Source organism: Sorghum bicolor, chromosome 1 (genome assembly GCF_000003195.3).
Source record: "Sorghum bicolor cultivar BTx623 chromosome 1, Sorghum_bicolor_NCBIv3, whole genome shotgun sequence".
Lineage (NCBI taxonomy): Eukaryota > Viridiplantae > Streptophyta > Magnoliopsida > Poales > Poaceae > Sorghum > Sorghum bicolor.
The window spans coordinates 19302334-19314632 of NC_012870.2; the positions used below are offsets into that span (position 1 = coordinate 19302334).

Genomic DNA, 12299 nt, shown 5'->3' on the forward strand with positions numbered 1-12299 from the left:
CCGTGCGTGTACCGCACGTTAGAGCACCAGATCAGGTCAATGGTCAAATTAATTGCTCAGATTTAGTTCCTGACGCGCAGCATATTGTTGAAACGTGTGTGTGCCGGTGTCCAACATGGCTGCATGGCTACTTGGCTGCCTGGCTAGCAGCTAGCTATAGTACAAGTTAACTAAAATCTGTGAGGACAATAAGGGCGTCCTTGTCTGTGACTACGAAGAGGTCAGAAGTCTAACTAGTAAGGCCTTGTTTAGTTTGCAAAAAGTTTCAAGATATTCCCCGTCACATCGAATCTTACGGCACATGTATAGAGTATTAAATTTAGACAAAAACAAAAACTAATTACACAATTTGCCTGTAAATCGCGAGATGAATCTTTAGACCCTAATTAGTCTATGATTGGACAATATTTACCATAAATAAACGAAATTGCTACAGTACCCAAAATCCAAAATTTTTGCCAACTAAACAAGGCCTAACTACTCATGGATTCTCTCAGTTGGAAGGAACCGATGAACCTTTCACAATCTAACCAGGGCAAGTGAGGCCTTGTTTAGTTCATCACAAAAACTCAAAACTTTTCAAGATTCTTCGTCACATCGAATCTTACGGGACATGCATGAAGTGTTAAATATAGATGAAAATAAAAACTAATTACACAATTTGTCTGTAAATCGCAAGACAAATCTTTTAAGCCTAGTTACTCTATAATTGAACAATATTTATCAAATAAAAACAAAAATGCTACCGTATCGTTTTCTCAAAATTGGGAACTAAACAAGGCCGAGCATGTCTCTACTGAGCAGTCAAGTCAACCATGGGCCAACTCTGACGAGCCCTGTGCCACACGTTCTCCCGTAGTTTCTTGTGGTTCTACTCCTATATAAAGTCGATGCCACAAGAGCATGGAGATCAAATCATATCGCCACTTCGCAATTGCTCGCCCGGCACAAAGCGCCATGGCTACCGTGAGGGGAATCCGTGCTCTCTATGCAGTTGTCGCGCTGCTACTTCTCATGGCCCTTCACACACCAGGCCGGCTGGCGCAGGCGGCCTTCCCATACCGTTCCCTGCTCCAGACCTGCCAGCCCAGCGGCTCCATCCCCGGCCGTTCCGGCAACTGCAACACGGAGAACGGCTCCGAGTGCTGCAAGAACGGGCAGAGCTACACCACCTACGACTGCTCGCCGCCCGTCACGGGTAGCACCGGCGCCCTACTCACGCTCAACAGCTTCGCCGAGGGCGGGGACGGCGGCGGTGCCGCCGCCTGCACGGGGGAGTTCTACGACGACAGCAAGAAGGTGGTCGCGCTGTCAACTGGCTGGTACAACGGCGGTAGCCGGTGTAGCAAGCACATCGTGATCCGCGCGACGAGCAACGGGAACACCGTGAGGGCGTTGGTCGTCGACGAGTGCGACTCCACCGTAGGCTGCGACAAGGACCACAACTTTGAGCCGCCGTGCCGGAACAACATCGTCGACGGGTCACCGGCGGTGTGGGACGCTCTGGGGCTCAACACGGACGACGGCCAGGCCCAGATCACCTGGTCCGACGAGTGAGCGACTGTGTAGCTAGCACCGCAGCTGCACCGCCCGGCACGTCTCGTGCTGCCAATATATATTAGTAGCCTAGCAGGGTACACCGAATAAAATCATGCATAGGAGCATGAGCATGCTATTTATGTCCCATAGCTAGTATTTGCAAAATTAAATAACTTCTGTTGGCCCTCACGACCTCAAGTTTCAGTTCACTAGTTGAATTACTACTACTACTATGTGTGTGCAAGTGCAAGTTGACCTCATGTTGCCTTTTCTATGTTAAATTTTCGCAGCCCTACAAATTAACTCTCATAGTACTAAGGCCAGTCTTAATGGCCAGTTTCATTCGACACTCAAATGAAACCATCTATGAAACAGTCTTAACAATGTAGGGGTTTCACTTTGGCGTTTCCAAGACTAAACAAAGCATTTAATCTCTACTATAATTGAAATCTTCTTCAAGTCACCTCCCTTCTTCAAGATCAACGGCTCAGAACACACTAACTAGGAATCCAACGTCTGAGATTAAGATGTTAGAAGCCGCTTCCAACTCGTCTGAGATTAAGATGCTGCTTCAACGCGCAACATCAGCGATCGAAACCTGTTGTACGCGAAAAAAAACAAAAAAAAAAGCGCCCAGGCACCTACTCCGTCAATGCAAAAAAAAAAAAAACTGCTGCTCGAACGCCACCAACTAGTAGATCGATCTCCTGCCGGCAGCCCTCGCCCAGACCCCCAACGACGTTGACGAGAGGCCGCCTGGCCGGAACTTCTGTCGGTCGCCGTCCGAACCCCGCCGCCAGACGCGGCCAGTCGTCGCAGCTCGCCCGGCCACGGTTCTTGGTGAGCGAGGGGCGGCTACGGCACCTGGCCGGGGGCTAGGGTTGCACAGAGCGACGTTTGTGCGGATCTCGGCAACGACACAGGCGGTCATGATCCAGCCTTCCTCTCCGCGCTTCTTCTCCTCGATGGCTGGGAGCCTGGGACCAACCCGGCCTCCCCGTACGGCCGCATTACCATCGCCGCCGGTCTCATCGCCGTGAAATGGGATCTGCAGAACTATCTCTGCCCCCAAGGATGCCGTCGTGATGCTCCACATGCGCCCCACCTCCATCCTCTGCGTCGTCGATTGGGGCTCCATCCCGTCCTCCATCGTTGACGAGGCTGACGCTGCCGAGGACGCCGCCACCACTGCCACCGTCGAGGGCGGCCCCTCGGAGGAGTTGCAGGAGAGAAGTCGTGCACCGGGTCTGCCCCTTCTCTTTTTCTTAACTATACATTTTTACATTATTAATGTTTTTTTTGAACATGTTTTACTTTATTAATGTGGATTGACGATTTTTCTATGTAGCTTTTTGTGCAACTGACTTAGTACGTAAGTTTCTGATGTGGAAGACAAATGTTAGTACATGACAGTTGATTCAGTATTTCAGTAAAACTTCCTCCAGTTATTTCATTACTTGTTAATCTTTGATCTTTTATAAAAACTTGTAGCGTCAACAACAAGCTGATAGCGTGGTTTGTTTCATGCCTTCAGGCTTATTTAAAGACCCATATATCTTTTTTGGGCAGACATTAGTTCACGTTAAATGAATTAACTTGCGTCAGGCTCTTGTAAACTGTGAAGAATACCTGATAGCATCTGCAAATGTACATGAAAGTAGGGTGAAATACATCTGCTGTTTCCGATTGCATATCTTCACCGTTGATATTGCATTTTTATTCATTATTGTTTAATTCAAGAATATGCAGTGCAACTTTCCTATGTATTATAATAGAGATTTGCTCGGTTATGATTTTAACGTATTTAGAGTAAACACAAGAAATTAATATTCAAGTGAACTTTGCCAATCAGAATTATAATATAACGTTGCATGTGGCTTTCTTATGCAGGGGTTGGGAGTGTTAAATGCTCAGTCATCTGTGCTTTGCCATAATATAACGTATATAGTGTTTGCAAGGGGCATGCTACAAAACTTTTGATGTGCCCTTACTACTGTGCCTTAACAGATTGTTGCATTTGTCTTGACAGTACTCTTTATTTTCTTTCCTCCTGTCTGGATGTTTTTCCCTACGTTAGGAATGTGCTATTTATGTATAATGTTGGCACAACAATGAAACAAAATTTTACTATAGGGAAGATAAAAAATATTAAAAGCTGCTTGCTTATATTTTTTAATCATCAATCATGATTTTTTTCTTTCCACTTGTCTGGATGTTTTTGCAAATACAGAAACCTGTGTCTACTAAAAATGTTCTATTTGTCAACGACATGGAAAATCTAGGTCCTGGAGTTCCTCTTCCAACTAGAGGAAGAAGAGGTTGAGTAGATCCTACACTCTCAACAGTGGCAAGGTCTTTCTTTTATTTTTGATTTTTTGTGAATGCAGTTAAAATCGTCCTTTTTTTAACACAATTTAGTTCAACTCTGATTCTTAGTTGTGTGGCATATATATACTGTGGTATCAGTTTTTAATAGCATGACTCACCTCCATCTTCAACCAAAGTGGCACAAAGTTCATGCGAGCTAGGACTCAGTCTTATTGGCCAAGGCTGCAGGTGAGCTCAATGTTTGTGATTTCTTATGTCTATAGCCCATGTGCTAACAACGACCAGAAAGATTGACTTGCACTGTATCAAATATCAGAGATTAACTCACATATTCACAAGTTAACAGTTCAAATAGATTCACTGACTCGGTGCTTTTGCTCTGTAAGATTGGCGGAGAGGCTATTGCCAATTTGCACTGAACTGAATTTTGCTGATGTCGGACTCAATGACCTGCTCATCAGTTCCTATGGCTGGGCAATTTTGCCCACATCCTATGATCTGTGCACCAGTACCAGGTATAAACATTTGTTTTTCTATGCTAGGTATAAGAACATTAGTAGTCATTTTCTTTCTTAGTTGTATTGCAAATGTTAGATCAGATACCTTGCTATCCATCGACAAATGCTGCTAAAGTTAATGCATTTAATGTGTTCTTCACATTGTGGTAAGTGTAAGATATCTTAATCTAATTTGTGTAAAATTGGATTGTATTAAGCACAGATAATTGGATACTACAACAAAAAAGTTCAATTAACTTACATTTTTTCTTTTATGCAACAGCTCATATAGTGGGATGTTCAGATGGACCACATTTTATATATAAAAAGGTCATTTATGGTTAATTGTTCAAGTTACCATAGGTGAGTCATACATACTTTACCCATTTCTTTTCATTTCTACATGTTTGTTGTTGCAGGCATATAGATTAGATTTGACAAGCACAAGACACATAGTATTATGCATCAGACATTCCAAAGCTGAAGAACTGTAGTAAATTTTATGAAATTTCTTCAATTCTGCTGCCTGAAGATGATTTCTTTTCGACCACTTGTCTGAAGATTAATCTAGGAGATAATTGTACAGAGAGAGATACTTTTCAAGAGCTGTAGTTCAGCGGATAGCTTGAACTTCATCTAAAATTCATTATGAAAGTTTACCTTGTGGCAAATATGTCTATGTTCGTCATATATGTCTGTTTGTCTTATTTAATGTTAGATATGCCAATGATCCATATGAGGTACTCATCATTTGGTGGTAAAAGACAGAACACTAAGGTTCGTGATTAGCAGATAGAAACATGTCAAGGGACAACAAACTCGCAGAGTAGTTATGCATGAGTGTTTTCCAGATTATATACATAGTTCTTGTTATAGAAAAAAAAAGATTATATACATGGCTCTATACGATTGTGTGAAACTTTCTATGTAAAAAGAATTCGCAGTTTGGTTGTTTTCATGCGTATCCCTAAAATGAAGCCGTGGCGTTAGCACGGGCAATGTACTAGTGATACAAGTTGTTGGGATCATATGTACCTATGTAGTCCTGTAGCCATTTCTCATCACGTCAGGTGCACACTCAACAACAACAAACCAACAGGCACCAGGTGCACATGCGTCAGGTCATGAGGTCTCAAGTACACACAAGCATCAGATTCAGTTTTCACATAGAGCAAGCATCAGATTCAATTTTCACATAGAGCATTTAACAATTTTCACATAGAGCACTTAACAGAGTAGATAGATAACTGATATGAATTATGTCTGGAACTAAGATAACTGCATATAGTTGGTTCCACTAGAATAGATAGACAACTAAGATAGATGCATAAAAAATTTCAGATAGCCTCTCTCGGTCACTTCTTCATTCAGGCCAAGAGCATAGGAAAGAATCATTTCAGAAAGCCTCTTTCAGTTCACTGCGTTCACCCTGCTGGACACTATCACTCCATGTAGTTGTTTTCATCCTGTACAAATAAAAGTAGTCAGCATGAACTCTCAGAGATAAACACAGTTGCAAATATATATAAACATTTAAAACGTATAAAACAAAAACTACATGTATTCTACCTCAAACTTCAGATATATGTGCACGACTACCAAACTTATTCCAAATATGTTCCACCAAATCATTTTTTTAGTCGGCGATGAGCCGATCGATCTCGAATAGAAGTATCTTTTTCTAAAACTCTCTCTAATGGAACAGACTGATCAGGAGAGACTTCTGGTTGTTGAACGGTTGCTGTACTAGGAGTCTCATTTAGATCTAGATTTTCTTCAATGTCCTGTTCCTTTTCATCCTCAACTATCATATTGTGAAGTATGATGCAAGCTAGCACAACATCACGGAGTACGCCTCGGTCATAGATACGGGCTGGTCGTTTTAAGATTTAAAATCGACACTGCAATACACGCTGCAAAGTCGACGGAGGGGCTGGAGGGGCCGACGGTGAAGGAGAGAGCGCCGTCTTCATTCCCAGGCGGCTGCCTCCGCGCCCTTTCTCTCCTTTGCCTCGCCGCCCCAAGCTAGCGCTGGAATCCATTGAAAGGTCCTAATATGGCTAAAGGGGGGTGAATAGCCTATTTAAAAATTCTACAAGCTCACTAGAGCAAGAGGTTAGTAAATAACAAAGCGAAGCTTTTTGCTCTAGCTCTAAAGGGGTGTTTGCAAGCCACCTACCTAATAATTCTAGTTGCTATGATCTCTATGCACACAAGAACTAAGTCTCTACAAGCTACACTAGAGAACTAAGCTACACAAGGCAAAGTAAGCAACTAATTAAACTAATTACACTAGTTTGCGGTAAGTAAAGATAAGATGAGATATTTATACCGCCGTGTAGGGGATGAACCAATCACCAATATAAACAATCAAGCACCGGGAGAATGCTAATCAAACACAATTGAGACGCCAATTTTTCTCCCGAGGTTCACGTGCTTGCCGGCACCTACGTCCCCGTTGTGTCGACCAATACTTGGTGGTTCGGTGGCTAAGAGGTGTAGCATGAACCTCGTCCTCACTAGGACATCACAAGAACCTACCCACAAGTGAGGTAACTCAATGACACGAGCACTTTACTAGAGTTACCTTTCGGCTCTCCGCCGGGGAAGGTACAAGACCCCTCACAATCATCGGGAGATGGCCACGAACAATCACCAACTCGTGCCAAAGTGAAACGACCTAGATTTTTCCACAAGGGGAAAAATCCCCAGATTCGAATTATAATGTGATAATTCAGAAATTGAGCCATCACATTATCATATATCAGCTGTTACCATAGTCATACATCGTGAAAAACAAGATTACAACACATTTACTTTACAACTCTTGATTAACAAGCCTATTACATCGTTTTTCTAGCGGAAACACACACGGATTTTTATCAGAGTCGATGTAGCGCGTCAGCGGTGAAGGCTCCTCCCTCACGGGCAATCATCAGAGTCAGCGTAGTTTATCAGCGGGCGTAGCCTTCATCTCCGAACCAAACTTGAGCGCAGGAGCGAGACCACCTAATCCTTCTATTCTCCGTAGTTATCATCATAGACCACGTTCAAACCTGCTAAACAATTTTGAGTACGATTTGTACTGGCCACTGGCTCCCACCCTATGCTTTTGCGTAAGCTTTGTGGTAAGTGGAATGCAAAGGGTAGATCAAGAGACCTATATATATGGCTGTAGTTTTTCCTATGCAAGTTCATCAATATTTGATAATAATAATTCATCAAGTTTTAATCCATCTCATCCACACATCCATCCATCCATCCCATCACACACACCTCACCACACTCTCACTCTCTAGGTGGAAAGTACGACTCCCGCTCGTGCCTTGCCTCAACGGCCAACGCCGAATCCAACACAAACCCAGGGGAAGATAGAAGGGACTTCTCTCACTAGTCAAGTGAAGCGGAAACATAGGAAAGGTCCATAGCCGAAAAGACGGCATATGTATCGATCGATCAACCAGAAACTCTGCAGAGGTTTGCACTAACCACAAGATCACCATCATCGGCGGTGCGCCCCACCTAGGCTGATGCCGGGCTGCCTTCCAACTAAGTACGATGCAACCCTACCACTCAGAACTGGGACCATACCGGAGTACCACCGGTACACTGAGATTGTGAGGCGTAGTACCGGGCCCCAAAGGTCACTACGCTATCTTAGGAGGGTGTGGGTCCTCATGCCCGTACCTCCCTACACTATCTACCAACAACCTAGTAGTAGTGGCACCGCCCTAACTGGTCGTACATCCATCACCTCCCCATAAGAGCGAGTGGGGTGCAAGGCTTCCTACGAACCGGTTCTCAGAACATCTCAGTCCTTAGGGTGACCAAACAGGACATCTTCACGAGGGGCCAACCGATGCCCCGCTCGACGGGACATCCGGTGCCCCGTGCTAAACAGCACCTCCCATCTGGACGCTTCGTCCCATGAAGACACTCCACTCCGGGACCTCTCCCTATCACATGTACCCGCCACAGGTATCTCTCATGGAGAACGCCCAGGTAGCGTCCTCCGGTAAGACTTGTCCCAAGACTCGTCGTAGATCCTGCTCGGTCGACTCAACCCTCACCACACACCCAAGACACACGCCAAGATCTCCCCAAATCCATTACCATCTCATTATCCATTTATTGGCACCACGTGCCTTATCCACTCACATCCAATCTCCCACATTGCATCACATCACAGATATAATGCATAGTAGAAGCAGTAGCAAGTAGTATGCAAGCATCTAACCTAACAGCGGGTGTGCGAGGGTTGTAGGTTGCAACAAGGCAATGGCTCACAAGAATTTCTACCATGCAACCTATCATAGTTAATTTGCATAAAATTAAAGCACTAGCATCTATAATATTGCATATCTAATAGGATTCTACGAGGTTGGGTGGGACGTGGCACCTGTCAAATGACATTTCCAAGATCATCAGTGCACTTGTAGTTGTTCTCATCCAAGATCCTCCTTTTCACATGCCCTTCCTTCAACTGGTCCCGGTCCGATCAACGCTAACCTCGAAGCGACTACCTCGAAAGCGACAATCAAGGCGAAACAGTCAAACCACTAGACCTCAAAAGACTGCGAAAAGAGACGACAGAACACTGAGGAACAACTACACTAAAGAGCAATGAAGGGAAAACGGCTTAGTCCTCTCGGCGGATGTCCGATCCCTGGGCTAAAAGAAACGGGAATGGTTGTTCACTAAGTACAAGCTTGAGTCTTAGCCTAGCCGGTACTTCCCGGGTTGACTGTGTCAACCTGTGCAGCTTTAATAAATGGCTTAGACTCTAACTCATTCTAAGCAAACACCACCGCTTACGGCCTTTCAATCCAAGTGTCATAGAGATCGACAGGAATCAAAAAGACTATGAGCACGAGAAGTTCCGATCTCTCTCAATCCATACGCCATTGTAGTTGGCGAGAGCCAAGAGAGGGTGGAACAAAGAGAGAAGAAAAAGAGAAGTGGTCTACTCCTTCCAATCCACTCGCCATGGTAAGAGACGGGGAAGCAAAAAGAGTGACACACAAGAACACGAGTGCTCAAACTACTTGTAGGGTACCACAACCTAGGTGCACTAAATACACTAAGACATCACCAGGGTTCTTAGCGGTGCGGTTGTCACCACGAGAACCAAAGAAATGCTACGGTCGAATAGGTACAAGCATACAAGAGTTTAAACACGAAGAACCAAAAGGCGGGAAAGGACACGGGATTCAACTTCCTTTGATCCACTTGCCATAGCAATGGCGGGAATCACGAAATTGGAAACAAAACATCAAACAAGCAAAAGGGGCTCAATCCACATCTTACTGGATCGACGGGGATTGAGAACAAGAGAGAAGAAGAATGGAGTCCACGTTCTTTCGACCCAACTCATCATGGAACGAACGACGGTTGGATAAAAAGTTATACGACCCCACGATCTATTCCAACTTATAACACTTCACGACCTAGGTGCTTCTGAATCGGCACAAGGTCATTCCTATAGTTCCAGGCGATGCGGTTGCCATCGCGGGAACTAGGGAAATGCCCGAGTCTAGGTGGCATAAGCATACGAGACAGATAAGATAAACACACACGAGAAAATGGGGTAAAGCCCGATGGTCATGGTGAGGCGACTCGCGGCCATGAGCTCCACCTATCGAGTTGGCTTTCATAAGTCCCACGATTGTCGTCCGCTAGCCTCCCACTAAACTAGGTCACAAGTGGCTCGCCAGGTGCGAGTAGGAGGCACACCGACAGCGAGTCCATGGTAACCACGCCTGTGGGTCGAAAAGGGTCGCTAACAATCATAGCACTAGAGAGTCAATTAAATGTGGGGAAACGAGTTATGTTCAGCATCACGATCACGGTGGGACGAACCCACGATCGAGATGATCAAACAAACTACCATTTCCCCAACCGGCTCGAAGGCTCGGTCCTCAAGCAAATAGCAAAAGAAAGAACAACGACTACACGAGAGAAGGGACATGCTTAGCATTACGACCATGGCAAGACGAACTCGCGATCGCAACACTCAAACATATCACTCTCTCAACCGGCTCGAAGGCACGGTCCACAGACGACGACAATCACACAAAGAATCATGACTCGACCACTAACAACACAAAGACACAATGACAACTCGGAGTAGCACATTTCCAATAGCACAAGATAGAGAGATAGATAAATAGATAGACCGGCGCGAAGGCACGGCACAGGCATGGATATAGATAAATCATATAACAAGTTTATACAAGATACAAGAAAGGACAAGGGTTTTGCCAACGTCAGAGGCGATGTCAGCTAGGTTCAAGGTTCGACCTTGCTGACCACGAGGAAGGGCGTAGATCAGCTGCAAGCCCTCTGCTGGCTGGCTATGGCTCGCTGCGGTTGGCCAGGATGTGCAGCAGGCATCGAGAAGGCTTCAAAAGCACGACGAGGCCACTGCTTCCCTGCAACAGTGGATGAAATGCGGCGCGAAGGCCGGTCTCAGCAAGGTGAACGCAAGAAGGGGAAAACTTCGGTCTTGGCGAGGCTCACCAGTGCTGACGGCGCCACGGGCTTGGCGAGATCGACGCGGCACGGTCATGCTTGTCACTACCAGTGCGGCGTCCGCGTTTGACGCCGGGGTTTTGTGCCTGAGGAAGGGGATCGAGGGAGAGCTCGTGGTGCTGGCCGCGACGCGGCCACAGCGAGGTCCAAGACGCGGGCGTGGCCTGCTGTTGCCCGCAGGCGTTGTCGTGACAAGGACAAAACAGGACGGGGCCAGCTCGACTCTGTGCAGGGGCTAGGTGCAGAGCGACACCGAGGGCGTGGTGACCGCGGTAGGGTCGGCGTCGAGGGCTTCGACGGCGTCGAGGCAGAAGCCCGATGAGGACGCGCTCCGGGGTCGCTGAGTCCTTGGGCGTCGAGGCGGGTTCCCGGGGTCGATGGAACTCCGAGCGGCGTCGCGAGCTCTGGGGGCGGAGCGGTCGGCGTTGGGGCTCTCCATGGCCGGCTCGACGGCGACGGGTGCGTGGGGTGGTGCCAAGGACGAGACGCTCTGGCGCCGTGGTTGCGGGCGACATCGCGGTGGCGATCGGCGGTGTCACGGTGGAGGGCTCGGAGCAGATCACGGTGAGGATGCAGCGTCGCGGCGTCGGGGCACGTCGTCGTGGCGGACAGGGTTGGGTTGGTGACCGCGGCGAGCTCGGAGCCGCGGTCGGCTTGGTGGCGAGGCTCGACGTAGAGGCAGGCCGGGGCGTCGAGGGTGGCCATGGCGAGGTCGCAGCAAGACGCCGACCAGGACGGAGCCAAGCTCGGAGAAGGGGCTCACGCTGGTGCGGGGGGGGGGGTGGGGGGGCTTGGCGCGCGGCGTCGATGGCTCCGGGGCGAGGTAGGTGATGGCGTGGCTCGGACGGGGCTTCGCACGGCCGACGGTGGTGAGGGACGGAGCTCCGGGTCTGCTATGGCGGCGGCGGTGCAGGGAAGAAGAAGGGCGAGCGGCTGCTGCTGCTTTTATACACGAGCGCTAGGGCTTCGGGGTGGAGGCGGCCATCTCTGACGTCCGTGCCACGAGCAGGACACGCGGCGTCGATCCGGGCATGCACGCCGAGGGGAGAGGGCAGGCGCGCGTGGGTGCTCGGGCGTGTGCGCGTCGCGGGCATCGGGGCGCTGGGGTGCGGCGTCTCAGGCGGTGGAGGCTGCTCCTGGCTGGGGTTGGGAGTGCCCCAACTAGGGTTGGAGGGGGCGCGACTGGGCCAGAAGGAGAACTGGGCTGCGGGGAGGGAGAGGACGGTTGGGCCTCTGCCTACTTTCGCATGGGCCAAAGCGAGGAGGAGATGCCAACGAGGCCTTAGTGCGCGGGATGGGCCTGGGGTGCGCGTGCAGGACTGGGCCGAGGGGGGTTGGGGAGGCCGACTGGGCCAGTTGGTCGGCTAGGCTGGCGGGCCGAGGCAGTGGAAACGTGTGGGCCGG

General features: G+C 48.1%; 1 protein-coding gene across 1 annotated transcript; it reads left to right on the plus strand.

Annotated features, from left to right (window-relative positions):
• Nucleotides 919-1821, plus strand: LOC8067372 (ripening-related protein 3). Its single transcript, XM_002464404.2, has one exon. The coding sequence runs from the start codon at nt 958-960 to the stop codon at nt 1555-1557; it is 600 nt and encodes a 199-aa protein (XP_002464449.1). The 5' UTR covers nt 919-957; the 3' UTR covers nt 1558-1821.